The following is an 18,894-nucleotide window of genomic DNA, read 5'->3' on the forward strand; positions in this document are numbered from 1 at the left end:
TCATTGATTCAAAATTAAGATTTTGTGGATTTTTTTTCCTTGCTGCTTTTCTTGTGAGAAAGCATTTGTTTGAATTTGCATTCCTCTTACAGGCTGTTGCAGCTGCTGCTTTCAGGTGAGTCCATACAACTACCATACAAAAAAAAGTTCCAGTCAGAGTCACAAGGTTTATTTCAGACAAAACATATTTTTCAAATCCTTCTGTTGTGGTTGTGTAAATATGGTAAACATCAAGATAAGCATAATTACCTATTAGTATGCCTGCATAAACAGCTGAAGCATTTTTAAAATATTAATTAGCTTGGATTAAAATTGAAATAAAAGGGCATGCCTCATTAAATACTTTCACATCTTTTGTTCTCATTAAATAGAAAATGTCCATCCCACTTAGCAGTAAATGTCATTCTGGTCATACTTTAGTTAAAAAAAAACAAACAAAAAAAACAATATAAAAGAGTACTTGCTTTTTAATATAAACATTTCCTTCACTACAGACTGGACTGAGCTTTCCTCCCACTCTGCATCTTCAGTCTATGGTTACTGTACATAGCTTCAGTCAAAACCCAGGAGTTGCTGCAAATTCCAGTCCTTTCATGATTTCCACTAGATGGCAGCAGTATTTTATTTTTGAAAGTTGCCTCTCCATTTAGGCTTCCTGAGCCTTGGAGAAAAAACAAAACACAAACCACCCTTTTTGAAAAACGTACTGTTCGTCACAGTAACCGCCATCATGTAGTGCTTGGCACAAAATAACACTGTTCAGAGTCAACAACTGCTAAATCAGTCACTGTGCCACACTGTACACAGTATTGCAGCATTTTCTCTGAAATGTGGTTCCTACAGAACCAAGCCACCTGTATTTACACAAAGCCTTCTTCTGCAACTTTCACACACTTGTTGCTTTTTGTCTTGTCTCATTGCAGCCGCTCACATCTTCAGACTTGAGATGAAATGTAAAGCGAGCGTAGACGCTGAGCCAGGATGGCCTCCAGCTCTTCCAGAGGTGAGTCACTGCGGCTGTGAGCCAGAGAAGAAGTGCAGTTACTCCCCTGTCGAGTGCAGTTGGTTCCTAGTAACAGGGTTCTGAAGCCGTCTTTTTCCAGCAGTGCCGGCATCTGCTGCAGGAAGAAACTTTCGCAACATGAACTCAGGTCCACCGAACTATTTGCCTGTTCAAGAAAAAAATAAAATAAATCATGTCTTAGCTGCTTACAAAATGTAGACTAGATTACAAAAGAGTAGCATAGCCTTCTCAAAACAGACATTACCTTGGCTGTCTTGTAGATGCTGACTGCATTGTCAAGGTTTATGTGCTTGGAGCAGATGAGCTCACAATGTCTTTGTAATGCCCCCAGCTGGAACTGATTAGCAGCCGACAAAAGCTGTAGGAAAAAATAAACAAACATAATTGTATACACTTTTCATAATCTTTTAGTTCATAAAACCTCCTGGTTGTATCTGTAGTCGTAATCTAGGTTTAAATTTATTTATTTTTTATCAGTGGCATCCAGTTATAGAACAAAAAATTATAAGGAGCTAGATCAGTTTCACAAAGCTGCATGTGTTTGCATGTCCCCAGAAGCAGGAATACACAGAGCTGTTACTGCCTCCGGCTGATGAATATATCTCAGCAGTACCCAGAGATTTAAATCGCACTCATTAAAAACTTGCAAATATTTTTGAATTTTCCTGTTCTTCAGAATACATATCTAATTTCAGTTTCTACAAGTATAACCTACATAACTGAATGCTTTTTGATGATCTGCCATGACTAGATCAGGTTTAGGAGATATCAATTCTGGATCTAAGTTTGGTTCCTCCTAACAAAGTGGCATTTTGATAGTTGTTGATGGAATAAACAAGTCTATTTAGAATACAGATTGATTAGGTGTTCGTTCTCCTCTTTTAGCAACGTAATATTAAATGAAAACATTTAGTCAATGAGTGTACAAATGAATCAACTTTCAAGTAAAACAAATGTCCAACTTAATTTGAACTAAACTAAGGTTGAATGGTGAAAGAACACAGGCCATGAATTCACATTTATTTTGGCAAATGAGCCCAATTTCATGGAGTGAACTGGCATAAACTGGAGGAGCAAAAACATAAGTTTGATCATGTGCCTTTAGAAAATAGATCCATATGATCCACGTGTTCTAATGACCAGGTGTCTGTTCACCTAATATACCATAACATACTGTTCTGTGATCTCACAATGACTGTGTAGTAAAAATGTGGTTTTACATGAACATATTTTTCTCTCTGTGCAATTCAAGTCAATCTAATTAACATGATCTGAACCTTCAGTGCTGTTCTCACCTCCAGTAAGTCCTTCACATTTGTTTTCAGTGATTCTGTTCCTCCACAGTACAGGTAAGACATCATCATCTGTAGAGAGGTCAAATGTCTAGTTTAGCAACATTTCAGCATCAGTATATCTAATTGTTTTGGCATGCACAGGGAAAAGAGAGACTACACAGTAGAAAATAATTTCTTGCAAATGAAATTGTCAGATTAATGTTTTCTTTTGGCTAAAGGAAACATTAAGACACACTGTGACCCTTAGGCTGAATGAATGTCAATAAGACACTTCTTGAAGCCATTGGACGTCAGTCTGGGGTTTATTTCATGTATAGCTCTTGTAGAGTCACGTCAAAGCATCTGAATTACATCTAGGTCTGGTCTTTAACTGGATCTAGGAATTTATTTCTCATGGGATTTTCTTAGGCTCATTATAATGTTCCAGGTTACAAATAGCGTTATTTTCCTTCCACATCCTCTGGTTTATGGTAGAATTAATGAATCTATGATAATCAGCTGGCCAGAGCAATGAATCTCCAAGCCCCATCATGTCCAGCTCTTCTTAAAAGTTGGTATGTGATCATTTTCAATTTCTGATTCAATTAAAAAGGATAGCAAGAAAATCAAATGTGAATGTCTGTTCACCCAATAAATCATCAAAAACATTCTGGACAATGATCCTCCAATTACTTCCTGTTGTCTCCTTCATGGTTTGCACCAGTGAGAAACATCCATTTGTTGATTGTGTGATTCATGTAAAGCATAAAGTGTTTACTTTTTTTTTCCAAAATTGCCATGTTTCCATTATTTTGTCAAATAATTCGCCAACTTTGACAATTAAATGGAAATGCTGCTAATATTATGTACCACTGATGTGATTTTCAGAGATGATTATGAAAAGTAATAAAAATAAAGGGTTACTCTATGATGAAAATCACATCAGTGGCTATGGACATATGGGAATTAACATGGGACTGTATATTTTTTACATTTTTTATAATTTTTTTGTTTTCAGTCCTAGAAATTAAAAGTAATAGGGTACCCTGATCTATATTTCAGGTTATTGTATCCTAGATATTTTTCATACCTGGAAAATATGGTACTTGACATCGCTGATCTCAATTTCTTTGCTGGGGCTTCCATCTGATCCAGAGGATGCCAGCAGAGATTTGAATCTAAAAGAAAAAAAAGTAGTTTTATCCATGTCCAATTAGGTTTTTCTCTAAAACCCTCAAGTCAATTAAATGCACTGATAAATTGGTTGCTTTTAGCTTGATTGGCCCTCACAAGTACCAACTGGTCAGAAACCTAAAACATAAGCTCAACCAGGTAATATTGTTGACATCTCTTTGGTGTAGATGCTGTAACAGAGTTAAGCAACAATAAATGGAGCACAGCTATAAAAACAAATTCAAAAGAAAATAATTTTGACATGTTGGGATATGTCTGCAGTTCTTTCAAGTTACAACAGAGACTGTCAACGTATAATAGAGCTGAACAGTGTAGAGAAAAGTCAGAAATTCTCCGTTACGGAATATGTCCAATTTGGAAATCTCAGTTAGGAGAAGTCTTTAACCACCAAAGCGTAGGTTCCCATTTGTGGTTTTCAGTGAACTGTCCTGCATATTTTATTTGTTTCCCTGCTGCTACACACATGGCTTAAATGAAGGGGTGATAAACTGAGTTCTGATCTTTTAAAAAGCCTGACCTGCTGATTCAGATTTTGGCCGATACCATTTCTTCTTGTCTGAAATGTTGCTAAATAGAAAGTTGTTGAGATGGCAACAGTGGGGTATCTATAGTTAACTGTAAATGTGCAGACACGACCTGGTGGGCCAGTCTGTTGGTCAAACCTCTCTCACTGGAGAACAGAAAAGGGCCGTGGATGATTTTTAAGACTTTGCTAACCTTAACCCTTTGATAATTTCACTAAAACATGCAGGACATTAGGTCCCAAGGGCTACGGTTGGGAATCTCTACTCTAGGGAAGACAAACAGAGGCTACAGTTTTAGAAAAGTACTAAAAGGTTATTCTAAGGGCAGTTTCAAACTGAGCTCTTCGATCATTTTGTTCTTCCCTAAAAATAACTTTTACAGTGACTCCTTTCACAAATGTATTACATGTCAGTCAAGAAGGCAACAATAAAAAAAATTTGAATACATTTTGGCAGATGAAAACTCAAACAAAATTCTACGTCTAAAATTAATGCATATCTGCAAAATGAAGAGTGGTTGCACTTACTTGTCAGAAGCAGTTATCAGAAGGACTTTGTGTCCATAAAATGGTTTTCCCTCCACCAAAAATGTCACATCTGACATGTCTGGGTTGTTCAGAAAGAGTGGATCTGTAAAGATCAGATTAACAATATGTAAATGACTCAGATTTCAGCCCATCACAGCTTAGTTTCAATGTAATAATAGTTTATTATATTTTTTGGCAGCTTTGTTTAAAATTCATATTTTAGGACGGTGAACTACATTGATTCATACAGTCATTAATCAAAGCTTTCTCACCCAACTGAGCTGAAAGAGACGCCTTCATCTCAGGGATGGCTGGAAGTGGTGCTGAGCCAAAACAGTGACTAAAAATAGCTGCCAGCTGCTGTATAAGGGCATCGTTCTGAAAGAAAGAACAGAAGATCAGGATTATTTCTTATTCTGAAGACTGAAAAGTAGTAAACATGACAGGCTTCATGTTTGACAATACCTTGGTGGTTCGCAGGATAGTGAACATAAGGGGCAGGCCCGTGGTGACAAGTTCATCACAGTAGTCCTCTTCTCGGACTGTGGTAAACTCTCTGAGAAGAGAGAGGATGGCCCCCGTCTTGGACTGCTGATGGGCACAACGAAGAGATTCCAGCCACACATGTAGTTTCCATGGGACACCTAATTAAAGATAAGTTTTGTTTTAGAAGCATAAATAAACAAAAGTCCTGTTGTCTTATGGCTATCTGAAAGGTACCCATTGCATGAAGCTCCATGGTGACATCAAGATATCCGTGCTCAGCACTGTAGTAGCTAGCTTCTTGAAGAGCCTTCATCCTGGCCTTGCAGAGCTTGGGTATGTCTGCCTCCTGCAGTGCTGGACTGCCATTGGAAGGTGTTGGAAGATAAGGACACATCCCTGGAATTTCATTCTCCACTCCTTCTGCTAAGATCTCCTCCAGAGACAGGACATCCTCTTTGATCTGCTGGGGTTGAGTCAGTAGCTTTCTCAGCACGTTTCTGATGGAGGAAGGAAACAACAAGCACTAAATCAGTTATCTGTGCTAAATGGTAAAACATACTTAAATTTCTGTGACCCTGTGATCTATGCGATTAGATAATCCATCACTCTTAGTGTGGAATGTGAAGTGTTGAGTCTACACAGAGTTCACATGAACACACAGCAAACAGGTGGAGAGGATCACTCTACCAGTTGGTTTTTAAAAACAAATTGACAACACAACCCCCTGCTCACTATGCACAATAGATACAATGCATCTCCACTCATAGTAAACTTAAAAATAAAGTTTCAGTTAAACAATATTGCATATAAATTAAAAAAAAAGAGTTATTACAGAAATGTTATGACTTATGGCCTTCAGAAGGAGTCTAAGCCACAATAACTCATTACTAAAGACATTAGCTGATCAGAGAGCATTGTAAGTTGAGTGGACGAAAAAAGTGTGGTAGGATAAAATATGAAAATACATACAATTTTTAGTTTCTGTTTTGAATTGAAGTACTGAAAAAAAGTAATGTCTCAAAATTAAATGCAACAAACCTGTGTCCATGTGCAGCAGCATGACTGAAGCAGTTCATGTCTTCATAAAGAGATGAAGTAAGAGCATTTCCATCATGGCTCCTTGTTAAGGGGTCAGCGCCACGTCCCAGGAGCAAAGTCACCATCTCATAGTTACCTAAGAAACACATAAGCACCTATCAACTTCTAAACACATTTCATTAAAATCAACTAAAAACTTAGTGTTGAAATTTTAGTTTTTCTCCAATTATGTTATTTTTTTATGTACTCAATGTTTACTTTCCTGAGATCAGTGTATCGCAGTTTACATTAGATTCATAAACCAGCAGCACATTCACATTAAGGCGTTTGCTCACTGCAGCTATGTGTGGACCATGTGTCTTTTACTACACTGTATGGCTTTCAGATGATCCTGTGGAGGAATGTGGGCCAGAAGGGACTAAACTACTGCAGGCAGCATTTCTTTTTTCACCACACTTTCATTTTACACTCTAATTCCACTAATCCCTCCTTTCCCCTCCCACTACCCCTACACATTCACAACTTAGTGGTCTATGGGAAAAGTAGTACTGTGTGATATTGGATACCAATGAGTTATTAGATGTTTCACAGAAAGACAACAACCTTTCTCATTAATTTACCTTCTTACAGCTGTTTTGCATGTAGTGTATGAAAAAAATACTGGCAATGAATCAAATGAGAACACAAACATGGACATGTGTCCATGCACATAGGCAGCACTCCAACATGAGCTATGCTTTGAGCTGAAGTGTCTGCGTTTACCCACCTGCTGCAGACGCCAGCTGCAACGGAGTGTCTGCTGTGGTGTCCTGACCATTTCGGACTGCTGCCCCCTCCACATTGGCTCCCGCATCCAACAGAAGCTGCAGACAAACATCACATCCATTTGTTAAGCATGTCTTGAAAGTAGATTAAAAGGACACTAATTTATAAACGAGGTATAGCAAAGTGGTTAATTGTGCTGATAACAGCACATGTGAGAAGATGTTTTTGTTCACCAAAAGCATAAAAACTTTTGAAAATGTTTGGTTTTTTTTAAAAATAGTGGTTGAATTTCCAGCTCATAAAAGTTAGTTTTTTTATAGTACAGGGGAACATATTAGCAGGTATTTTAACACTGTTTTGTCAGGTCTATGGTTAGATAGACAGGTCTACAGCAAATGGTAAAAGTGGAAATTTACCATTATATTAAAATTCCACCATTCAGTGGAATTTTAATATAACACTAAGGATGCTAATATGTGTATATGTTGTACCTGCACTACAGGGATGTGTCCATGCAACACTGCGAAGGTGAGAGCTGTCCAGTGTCGACTGTCAGGATGTACAGAAGGATACTTTGGGGAGTACAATGGAACCTGCATATACAGAACAGATTAGAAAAGAATAAATTCTTTCAAGGCAAAGACTGGAAATGTTTACATGCATAATCAGAGTGGACTTTGGATGCTGTTTTTGCAAATATGTCTGTTGACAAATTGTTTGCAAATACATCATAAAGGTTGAGGACATCTGTTCTTTATTTACCGCCACATCAAGGTTGGCTCCAGCATCAATCAGCATCTGGACAAGGGCCTCATCTCCAGCTGCACAGGCATACATCAGAGGGGTCATACCCTGAATGACAAAAAGGAAAACTGCAAGATTAGGCAAAAAAGAAAGACATTTTTTTATGCATGCAAGCTTTCCTGCCTTCAGGTGAGATTACTTTGAATTTGATGAAAACTGGTGTACTTTTATAAAGAATCCCTGATCCACAGCTGATTTGTTCTTAACTTATCCACAAAAAGATAACATTTAAATCAGTGCATTTACATGCACTTGTATATAAATCCTAATTACTAAGTAATTAAGTGCTCATACCTGGTCATCCATGCTGTTGACCCCATCTGGCCTGAGCAGGTCAATAGCTTGACCAATGAGATCAGTGCGTCCACAATTGAGCATTCGAAAACCCAAGTCCAGGTTGAATTTATCTATGGCAGCTTTGGAGTCCAGACGCTTGAAGGAGCTAAAGCAACACTCCGGCCTTAAAAGGAATCAAGATTTATAATCTAATTAATTAAAATTAATTAAAATAATTTTCCTGCTGGGATGAATAAAGTAATTCTTCTTCTTATACACCCTATTAAAAACCTTTTATAACCACCAAGTGGCTCATGCTGACCATACGTTAACATGAAATGTTTTTCTACAGAAATAAACTGTACGATAACACTATGCAGCCAGTGTGTAGTTACTGGTCTGCTTCTCACAGCCTCTGCTTTTTAAACATAAAGCTAAATCAGTTTACAAGTGCAAAGGTAAAAGACAATACATCCGGAGGCATAACAGAGACATAGCTTTAAGGTTTTTATCGTCTGCTTTTTTTTTTTTTAGGTCAGACAAATTGAATGTATATGTGAAATATTAATTGACTCAACAATAATTCAATTCATAAAAGGACAGCAGTTATGTGTTGATTTACTTCAGTTGTCTTGGTTCACAGTCAAGTCCAGGAAGGAGGAGCCTGGCGGTCTGTCTGACATCATCACTGTCCACCAACAGACTCTTGCGATGCTCGGCATGAACTATGGCCACTCTCATCCACTCCATCAAAGGCGGCAGCAGCATAAATGGCCTAAAAGAAAAGATCATTCATCTTTGTTGATCTTGAAATAATAATTAGTAGTCTTTAAAGCCATGTTTGATTTCAAAGTCAAAAGCTTAGATGTGTACAAACCAGGCGTTCCTAAAATATTAACCATAAAAAACAAGAACGGCCGCTGAGCCAAAAGATAAAATATTTTGAGTTTGAAGATTTTGTAGAAGATTACACAGATTTTGCAGAAATAAGGATGATTGTATTGTTGTAGCTATGTCTGTGACGTTCTAAAATGCATCTGGATTAAACACACCCTTTTGCTTTGTCTGTTTGCCTTCATCCTCCTCCGTCTGATTGAGCAAGAGATGATGTGGTCCTTAGTAATGCAATATCCAGCCAGTTATCTAGTGTTAAGCCTTTTTGTCTCCACCTTGCTCTGACCATATGTGCATAGAGTATGCTTGTGAACAATAGCGTTTTACCGTGAATGGGATTGTTTGCTTTTGGTCCTTGAAGCCTCAGTGACATTTTGTTAATGGTTGCATGAACACTGCCATTGTGCTATCTTAAGTTACTGGCAACTGTCTTACTCCTGCTGTGATGTTTATTCTAAGTGAGCTTACATCTGTTCTGGTGTGATCCAGGGTTCAATGCAATTCATGAATACGCCTCCATTTGTATTCATGAACTGCATCGAACCCTGCACTGTGCAGCTGCAGTTAACAAGGACTGAAAGTCTTGCAGTATTATCAATTTTGATATGACTGCTTAGATGACATCAAAATCTCTAAGCAAAGTGTAATATTTTGGTTTTAACTGACCTTTGGCAGATTTTTTCCTAAAATATCCAACAGATCAAAATGCATTTAAATACCTGCAGTTAGTCTGACATGAGCACTGAAGTCTTTTTTTAGATTTTCTGTCAAATGCTGTTTTGTCAGTAGCAGATCAGTCAGGAGGGGTCTCACCATCAGCCAGGCCTGACTGTGAACAAGCAGACTGGGAACTGATGAGCTCAAGAAGGAGGGAGGGGGTGTTAAGTGTAGCTGTTGGGTGCATATAATTAAGGTTTAAGTGTTTGGGAAACCACTAGGAAGCAGGTGGGATATGTCAACGTGAGGCAGGGGGTTGGGAAGCAGTCTGCCACTTTTTGGATAGTGCTGCAGGCATAGAGTGATAAGAATGCCATGTTTCTGAGGAGAGAAGGCCCTGTAGGTTTGGGAATCAATGTTTATAGCTCTCTTATTGGGCTCCACATAACACAAATTGGATTTTGCAGGTGGATGTATTTATTCATTTCTACATTTAGCACTTGGAGTGCAAATTCTTTATTGTGTGGCTCTTTCCAGGCAAATTCTAAGCAAGTCAACTAAAACAAAACTGAACCATCTCCAATTTAACATACTTAGCTATTTGCACTTTGCACCCACTGCTCCAGAGATTTGACATTAAGATCTTTTACCAGTAAAAGATCTTAATGTATCTATTTAGAAATGCATGTTCAGTAGATGCAGCTCGTCTTCTCTTATAAGTACCCCACATCTTTCTTTCTTCTTCCTCTCATTAAACTCTTCACATGACCGCTGCGCTAGGTTGTGCCCTTAAACCTGAAACAAAAACTGCAGCTTTGTCAGAGATTAGATTAACATCAAAGCCTTGATGGCAGTTAACACTGAAACTAGATAGCACCCACAGCTAGCCTTGTGACCCGACATGCTGAGAGCCAAGCTCTGATAGATGCAGATGATGGATTTACACAGACCAACATGTACAAACTTTCCCACACCTGCAAATATAAACATTGGCTTTGAATTATTGCACTTCTTCAATCATAAAAGAATGATTAGCTGAAATAATGCGCGGGTGTTTTTACTTTTCATGCAGGACAGATTGAAGTTCAAACATTTGTTGATATATCCAGTAGGGACTAAAACTTAAAGCTTATTAATTTAAATATTTACATGCTATCTTCTCTTAATCAAATCAGTAGCAATATGACAGACAAGTTTAATCACTCATCTAAAAGCTACATATGATCTTCTTTTAATCTATATTTGAAAACAAGAATCATAAAATATATCTTATCAATTATATTTTATTAATGCTCTAATCTACCCTTTAATATTAAAGGAGTGTCTTTAGTCATTTGAACACAGGATGATTAATAATTTCTATTCAAACATTGTGCAAAATCAAGCATATGCTCAGACCAAAGTGTTTGCCCTTCTACGTTTCATGCAGTTTAATAATTATCACATACAGCCATGCAGCAGCTTTATATGGGACCAAAACGAGTCAGCTCTTGTAGTAAAAGAGAATCTGCTGTTAGTCTCTCACCAGGCTCCCTATAACATTTGATGATGCGGCCCACACAGATTCTGGCAGTTTTGAGTTTCTGCCAAAGATTTTATAAAGTTTCCAATAGAGGGTGGGTCCAAGAGATCAAGAGGCCCTCTGTAGCAGAGAACTCTGCAGCATGAACAGACTTTACCATTGTAATCACTACCAGGTTTGCACTTCCATAGCCTACCACCTGAGTTGGCTTTGTAACATTTGCAGACTGTGTGCAGTGATGAAGAAGGGCAAGTTTCCCTCTAGCAGATGCTTTTAAAGAAAAACAGAATGTTCAAATGTTTAGAAAGAGGGCTATGGTTTTATTCTGCTCACATAAACCAGTGTGATATACATCCAACATTAAAAACATCTAAGGATTTTGAAGAAACGGCCAGGATAGGAAAAGAGAGGGGATGTTTTACTGGTCTGTTTTCTTTGATGCTAATGAGAAGTCCACCTTAGCACACTTATACTGTGTATGTTCACTATTAAATGTATCAGAACCAGATGGTCTCATTTCTTTCCCCTTAAACACATGCATATAGTCTAAACACTTCTAAGAGAAGATGATGCATCATAACTTTCTAATACTAAAATACCTCAATATTGTGGACAAAACTTACAAATAGAAATTATTTGCTAAATGTACACTAATTTAAATTCTATTTAAATACTTGGGTGCTTTGGAAAAGTACCCATGCCTTATATTTAAAGTCAATTCATTAACCTTAACACAGAAAGAAAAACAGTACATCTTTTCCCAGACTCGAGGACAAATGCAGACATGGTGCAGGTCCTTATCGTTTACATTTATTAACCTTCTGAGAGATTTACACCTTGGCAAAATGAATCTGTTCATTCCAATTAGTATTTTGGTCCTTGGGAAAAAGAAATGTAAAGCGATTCATTTGATTTCAAGGCGTTTTAAGGAATCTTCTATTGACCTAAAACAGACAATAGACTAAAAGGAAAAAAATCCCATCTGCAAATATTTTCCAACTGCCTTTCTAGATACTCTGTACTTAGAACTGTTTAACTAAACCTAACTTAGAGTGGAATTAAGGAGACAGAATTACAGAGCACACATGCTTCTTTAAATGCCTTAAATCACCACTGATCTGCCTAATTTACACCTCAGGGTGCTTTTAAGTCATCTTTCAACCCAACTTAACACCTGGGACCATTTTCTCCTAGTAATTAACTTAAAAAATAACACTTAAATGACCAGAGGGCAATATGATTAGACATAGATTAAAAAAAATACATTAAAAAAATACGAGTTTCCAGTGGAAAAGCTACTGATTTAATTTTAGAACTAAAGCAGTAATTTCAGAGGTTTAAGGGTTTTTCTATTTGCTGTGGATAAAGCTGTGGCTTTAGTTAGATCTCTGTTAAACTCATTACAAAACCTCTAATCTCTAATTCCACTAAGTAAATGTATGAAAAGAAAAATCTTGAAATAACATTTAAACCTCTTAAACCTTTTTTCACAATGTGGCACTTTACGTACAAACCTCAATGTATTTTTGTAGATTATTCTTTGTAAAATACCCCAAGTGTAGTCAGATTGAATGGAGAGACTGCAGATGGAAATTAAGAGCCAAGGTCTGGTACCAAGCATCATTGTTTTTTCCATTGATGCTCTTATTTATGGCTTCTGTCAAATAATCTCAAGTTTTTTGCAAACCATAAACCAAAGATTATGGTTGTCTTCCGTAATTGGTCTGTAATTCTATCCATCTGCCCACTAGTTCTTCCCAGCTTTCCTTTCCTTGCTGAATAAAAGCATCCCATAGCATTACGCTACCACCATCATGTTTCACATATCAGACAGTGTACTCAGCGCAGCATTTGGTTTTCTCTACACACAGTGCTTTGATGTAGGCCAACAAGCTTAGCTTCAGAAACATCTGATCAGGACTTCATCTCACATGTTTCCCAAGTTTTCTAAATATTTATTTTGAAACTGTTCTTAGTCTTTCACATAATATAAAAATAAAAAATACATAGCATGATCAAATGTTGCAATACTCAAGGATTCTTAGTGCTTTGGAAAGGAAATGTATGTGTGTAAAACTTAAATTTCAATCAAACCCCAAGTTTAATTTTGATATTTAATAGCATGTTACATCCTGGCAGAGTTCAGTCAGCCATGACTCCTACCTCTCTTTGCTAAGAGCCATGCGTGGGGGATCCAGGTTGGGATTCTCCATGGACTCCATTTGTGGGCAACGCAGGAAGTAGTAAAGGGTGTGGAGGGCGTCAGGCGACCAGGACACAGGCTGATGGGCTCGGGCGTGACGGGCAGGGCTCTGTCCTGGACGCATTGAGCTGAGACGCTGCATGTGGTGCATGGCACGGGATACCAAGTCACCTGGAACAGAGCAAATACAACACTGAACATCAGATAAAACATTTGATCTAATTTCTCAATTCCTGGGAGATGTGCAAAATGCTGAGTAGTAGATAAAAAAGTTTAATTGGAGTTAAGTGTTTAGACTCTGTGGTCTTCCAGTCAGACCGGATTTCCTCCTTTCCTGAACAACTTTTCTCCATGTCTTAAATGAACTCTGCCATTAGTAGCGTCATTATCAGTAAGCAAAGCCAGACAGCCAGTCTGAAACAGTCATTCATCTTTAATCACTGAGGGGGTTAATGGGAGTATAGACAGCTGATCACTGGCTCTAATGAACTGTTCAACTGTTTATTGCCAGAACAATTAGATCACTGGAGTCAGCATATAGATCTCAGTATCGGTCATAAAAAAACAGATTTGTTATATAAAATCTACAATTTTATCTAAACTAGTCTTTCTAAAAACATTTAAGAAAAAAAGCTCCACTATATAAACTTAGTGGGGAACGGTCAGCATTTAGGAAAGGCGTGCTTAGATAACAGGAGGGAGAAAAGAAAACAATCAGAAAAAAAGAACAGGAAAATGTGATAAACCTTCTACATACTGTTGGGAGACCACAGCCACTGTAAGAAAAAGACTAATCACACATCAGCATTACACAGGTTAAACGTGGGACAGAGTTACATTCATTTAAAATTATTATCCTCAGGTTAATGTTTAGGCACATGTTCGAAGGCACAACGAAGTTCTGTGTCCAAAGATGTAGAGTTCAGTTGTATGAGTGTGTGTTAGTCTATGCTAAGAAGTTCTTCTGGGTTCCACCATGGGGGTAAGGCTGGGTTATACTGACCAAAACAGACCTCATGTAAAGCTGAAGGGCCTCCTTTGTGCTAACCAGGACCAAATATCCCTCCAGGAGGGCTCACTGGAATTCCTGCACTACATGGAGAGCTTCTCTCTTAGATTCCAGTCTACATTTTCCCCCTCAACCTAAACTTAGCTCCAGACAGACATGAAATGCCAATTCTAGAATTATAGATTTCACCCAAAGTCTTGTAAGAGCCACAAAGTCTTTTTTTTTTTAATGCACATTGATATATGTCATCTCTAGAATATTTTTGATGTATGCAGAATGTTTGTGTCTATGACAATATCTAGTGCAGAAATCTATCTCTACAGACGTTTCTCTGATTGGAGCCAAAGATTTCAGACAGGCAAAGTGCCAAACCTGCCGTATTTCTGTTGCATTTATGTGAAGGGACATACACGTGTGTGTATGTTTTTTAGTGAATGTGTGTAGATGCCAGCCCTATCCAGATTTACCCCGTTTCACCCCACCAGAGAGAAGTGGCACAAAGAGGCCACTGAGTAGAAGTGAGAGAAAGAGCATGTCTGTACTTTCTTAATGCCTCACTATAACGGCGGCAACGTATGAACGTGGCCTTGTGCTGCAGGAACAAATGACAGAGTGTTAGTTCATTTGGAGTAGGAAACTTATCCCTCACCAAAACTATCCTCCATCTCTTTTCCTCTCTCCCTCCCCTAACAACATCAGTTTTCACCTTTCTACCTTTCAATCATTTTCCCGTAGAACTTTTACCCTCCATATAACTAAACCCTCTCCTATAAATCTATTTTGCTGTCTCAAGTTACACCCCCAAACAATATAATTTCCTCTCAATTATTAATAAGTCATATTTTTGCTCTTTATCACAACCAAATCCTTTGCAACCTACAGCTTACCCCCCTCCACCATCACTATGAATGCTTAATTTGCTTAGGCCTTCATAGTCCTTACTCACATGGAACTGTGCTACAAAGATTTTGTTTAAGATAGGTCAGATAAATAAAAAATGTATCTGAGACAAAGGTATCTCACTGTATTGCTCTTTTTGAGTAAAAGTGCTTAAATCGGGTTTATAAAATCTCTATAATGGTGTCCAAACTAAACCATGACCCAAGAAGGACCAAATATGGGGACAGTTTATTTGGCAAGTTAGTCTCAGAGGAGAACACGAGCTGGATTCAAAATATTTATGTAATACATTATACCATAGCAACAGTATTTATAATGTTCTGGTTTTTTACTTTTGATTTGCTTGGATCAGTGCATTCTGAAAGTCAATTATGAACACAGTAGTACAATAATTTAAGATTGAGAATTTGTAAAGGGTTTTAAAATGTATGTTTTTATTCAAGGAAATTTGTCGTTTTGTGTGTCATTACCTAAACAACTTCCAGAATTTTTTTTAAACTTAAATGCTAACTGCAAACAAAAAAAAAAGTAGAAAGTCTGACAGGTGTAAAAGTGATTATTTTTACTCACTGAGCTCTGAGATGCTTCCCACACAAGTGGCCAGAAGAGATTGTTCCAGTGTTCTCAGCTCCAGCTGGGCGTAAGCATCCTCTCTACTGTCCACAGTCTGCTGGTTCTCTGTGTACGGACTGAAATGGGCTGGGAGTGACAAAACACCTACAGATGCAAAGACAAAAACTTTCATGTAATTTCATGTGATAGACCTCACAAAGAAGCAGACTATGTTCAAGAGGAAGAACAAACATTTTCAAAATTTAAACTGAATTCTGAAATTTATATTTAAGCAATTTTACTTTGATACAACTAAATGTTCCTTAAAAGTCACAATAAGTAAAATATATAGATAAATAGTGTCCGCCTTTAATGTCAGTAACATGACAAAATGCTGAATTTGTAATCTTGCCAAAATGTAATTCACATTCCAAAGACAAGATAAAAAAAAAACTCAGTGAAACTGAGGACATGCTTTCTTTCATGTTCATGAGGCAAATAGAAAATATGCATAGTAGCATTGAGCACAGAATAAAACAAATAGTTCTCTGAAAAGAATCCAATGCTACCATCTCTACAATATTTCACATTGTAGAGATAACACTTTACACTGCATGTTTTTTTAACCTACTCTTGTACTTTCAAGACAAAATGGATGTGTCGCCAAACAAGCATGTCCAGCAGGTTAAATAAACCAAGAAAACATAATAAGCTTTATCCTGGTCAGTTGTGGCATTTCCTATTTGAATTGAACCCCTGAGGGCTCAGGAGCCCAACCCATCTTTCAACTTATTTTTTTAAGTAAACATTTCTACAGTAAACACCAGAACTATATTTAAAAGAACTCTTTCTTAAAAGAAATCTGTTGCAATCAGTCAGATCAGATTTGCCCTACGTGACCTCCTACTATGAGTCTACACTCAGGCAAAGAGATACGATCCTCTTTACATAACTTGAAGATGGCATCTTGTTCTTTCACTGCTGTAATTGTCTTCCTGATACAAGATAAAAGTAGCAACCAATGACGAGAAGACAGACTTCTATTTTTTTTGCCTCTTTGTATTCCTCTACCTCCTTTTTGTTTGCTTTTCTGCACAGTGCGTGTATAAACCAGGCTGTGTTGTAATCTGATGTAGATCAAACTGTTTAGTGTGCTTGGTGAGCTGCCTGAAGGACAACTTTTTTTTTTGGGCTCCAGAAAGAAGCACATACTTTATGCCATGCAGGACAAAATGAGTGGGGTAGAGCTGGGGATAATAAAGAGAAGAAGAAAAAAGGTTTCTGATGTATTTATGATGCACAAAAAAACAGCTGCTTCATTTTTAACTTCCACCCCTGGATATTGTCCCTAAAATTATATTCTCATGCGTTTCTGGTCCATGGTATGATGTTACTCTCCATAAAGGAGACATTGTTTCAAAACGCTGATGAGAAAGGAAACAAGAAAACGATGTACCGCATACCTTTATAAAGACAACAGTAGTGGATTAGATGAGAAACTTCAAAAATGAAAATCAAAGTAACTCAATTACAATATTCTCAGTAGCATTGATCTGCTGTCAAAGACTGTTCAGTCTCACTCAAAGTAACACTGCATCTATTTTTACAGTACTTGCATTTTTGCAAGTATGCAATTTATACAATGTGTATCTGATTTATACAATGTGCTAGTACCTGTTTAAACACACAGTAGATACGTAGTTTTTAAAAATAAAGTAGAAATCTCAAATTGGCTAAAGTTCATTCAGATTGGATTTATAGCATTTAACTGCATTTTTTAAGCTTTCCCACCAATCCTCAATTGCATTTAGTCTTTGACTGGGCCATATTCAGGGCCATATTCAATTTGTTTTGATTCTACAGCATTCCATTGTTGCTTTGGCTGCATGTTTAAGGTCACTTCAAGTGAAGCAGCTGAGAATGCCAACATGCAGTCAGCAGTGAACGCACACATATCCTCTACTGGCATTCAGAACAAAAGAACTAAGAAATTTGAGGAAAATACTTAATATAAATCATCACATATGCGGTACCAAAGCAAAACCTGTGATAATGTAAATACAACTCCAATTGATTCTTTTAAAACCTACGGGTAAATGTCAGTTTTTCCCACAGTACCAATCCTCTAGTTTCTTCACCACTGAACCCCAGTCTGCGTCATTTGGACCTTATTTTGGTCTGCAAGCCAACCAGGGCCTGTCCCCACCACCACTAATACTAGCAGCTCCTCCAATCTGCACATCATTTTTTGGCACTTCTGAGCATACAAGGAAGCGAAGGGAGGTGGTGACCATGTCGAGCTTTTTGGAAATGGAATGAGTCATCCAACTAAGGGGGAACTTGGAGAAAAGTATTGGACTGAGTTGTGTAAGGCAGAAGTTCGAGACAAGTGACACGAGGGATTCATTCTTCTGAGGCTATTATGATTCCATTTCTGAGGTTGACCCTGCACATGTCATGTGGGAATCTCAGCTGCAAATCACAGCTGAAACTTACCACAAAGCCTGTTGCAGTTTTACACACCCATCCAAACTTCTCTCCCTCAAGCCATTTCATCTTAACTTAGCCCAACAGGGTTATTACCAAGGTTAGTATACATTTCCAATGTATTTGTTTTCACACAATTTTTTCATGCAACAAATACATATCTAGCAACAACATAAATGGGAAATAAGTACTTCTTCATTTGAGTTACTGGACATGAGCACAGGAAAGCGTTTTTTTGTAAAATTGTTAAACAGATCAAGTTTCTTACTCACTGAAACTACAATAAATTGTAGCTTACAAGTTTGTCCTAAAAATGCAACTTTCTTTATCTTTTTTATAAAAGACAGAAAAAACATTTAAAAAAAGTAAATTCTTCAAGAGGCGATGTTCCACTGCGTTTCCACCACATCACTATGCTGTATCACTTTGTTGCTAGTGAATTATCTTCTGTTATCTCTCAAGTCACCTTTTGTCTAACCCAACTCATGCTTGGGAGTGTTGTTAGATTAGATAGCTAGACTATCGGGAATGTTTACACTTCTCGTATCAGTTATTTGGGTTGTTATCACCATTTATTTTTTCCAGAGAACCACACACTTGTCTCATTTTGAAAAGGACATTAATCAATACACAAAGTTTTCTTTAATGTGTGCTGGAATAGCACAAACTAAATCATGATCCTCATCTCAGCATCAGTGTGGGAATACTGCTAGGATAAAGTATTTAGTAGGCTATTGTATCCCAGGAGCCATTCAGTA

At 37.5% G+C, this 18,894-nt stretch overlaps 1 protein-coding gene across 1 annotated transcript in view; it reads right to left on the reverse strand.

Annotated features, from left to right (window-relative positions):
- Positions 1 to 147: 147 nt before the first annotated feature.
- abtb2 (ankyrin repeat and BTB domain containing 2) overlaps positions 148 to 18,894 on the reverse strand; it is a 42,931-nt gene continuing 24,184 nt past the window's right edge. Inside the window, exons 3-18 of the mRNA XM_005808841.2 lie at positions 15,668 to 15,814; positions 13,149 to 13,359; positions 8,535 to 8,687; positions 7,931 to 8,096; positions 7,595 to 7,684; positions 7,324 to 7,425; positions 6,834 to 6,930; positions 6,068 to 6,203; positions 5,264 to 5,526; positions 5,009 to 5,187; positions 4,816 to 4,921; positions 4,544 to 4,646; positions 3,389 to 3,476; positions 2,320 to 2,388; positions 1,269 to 1,382; positions 148 to 1,169 (exon numbers count right to left, since the gene is read on the reverse strand). Of these exons, the coding sequence (XP_005808898.1) occupies positions 936 to 1,169; positions 1,269 to 1,382; positions 2,320 to 2,388; positions 3,389 to 3,476; positions 4,544 to 4,646; positions 4,816 to 4,921; positions 5,009 to 5,187; positions 5,264 to 5,526; positions 6,068 to 6,203; positions 6,834 to 6,930; positions 7,324 to 7,425; positions 7,595 to 7,684; positions 7,931 to 8,096; positions 8,535 to 8,687; positions 13,149 to 13,359; positions 15,668 to 15,814 (2,258 nt within the window). The 3' untranslated portion in view covers positions 148 to 935. The remainder of the gene's footprint in view (positions 1,170 to 1,268; positions 1,383 to 2,319; positions 2,389 to 3,388; positions 3,477 to 4,543; positions 4,647 to 4,815; positions 4,922 to 5,008; positions 5,188 to 5,263; positions 5,527 to 6,067; positions 6,204 to 6,833; positions 6,931 to 7,323; positions 7,426 to 7,594; positions 7,685 to 7,930; positions 8,097 to 8,534; positions 8,688 to 13,148; positions 13,360 to 15,667; positions 15,815 to 18,894) is intronic.

This window comes from Xiphophorus maculatus, chromosome 2 (genome assembly GCF_002775205.1).
Source record: "Xiphophorus maculatus strain JP 163 A chromosome 2, X_maculatus-5.0-male, whole genome shotgun sequence".
Taxonomy (NCBI): domain Eukaryota; kingdom Metazoa; phylum Chordata; class Actinopteri; order Cyprinodontiformes; family Poeciliidae; genus Xiphophorus; species Xiphophorus maculatus.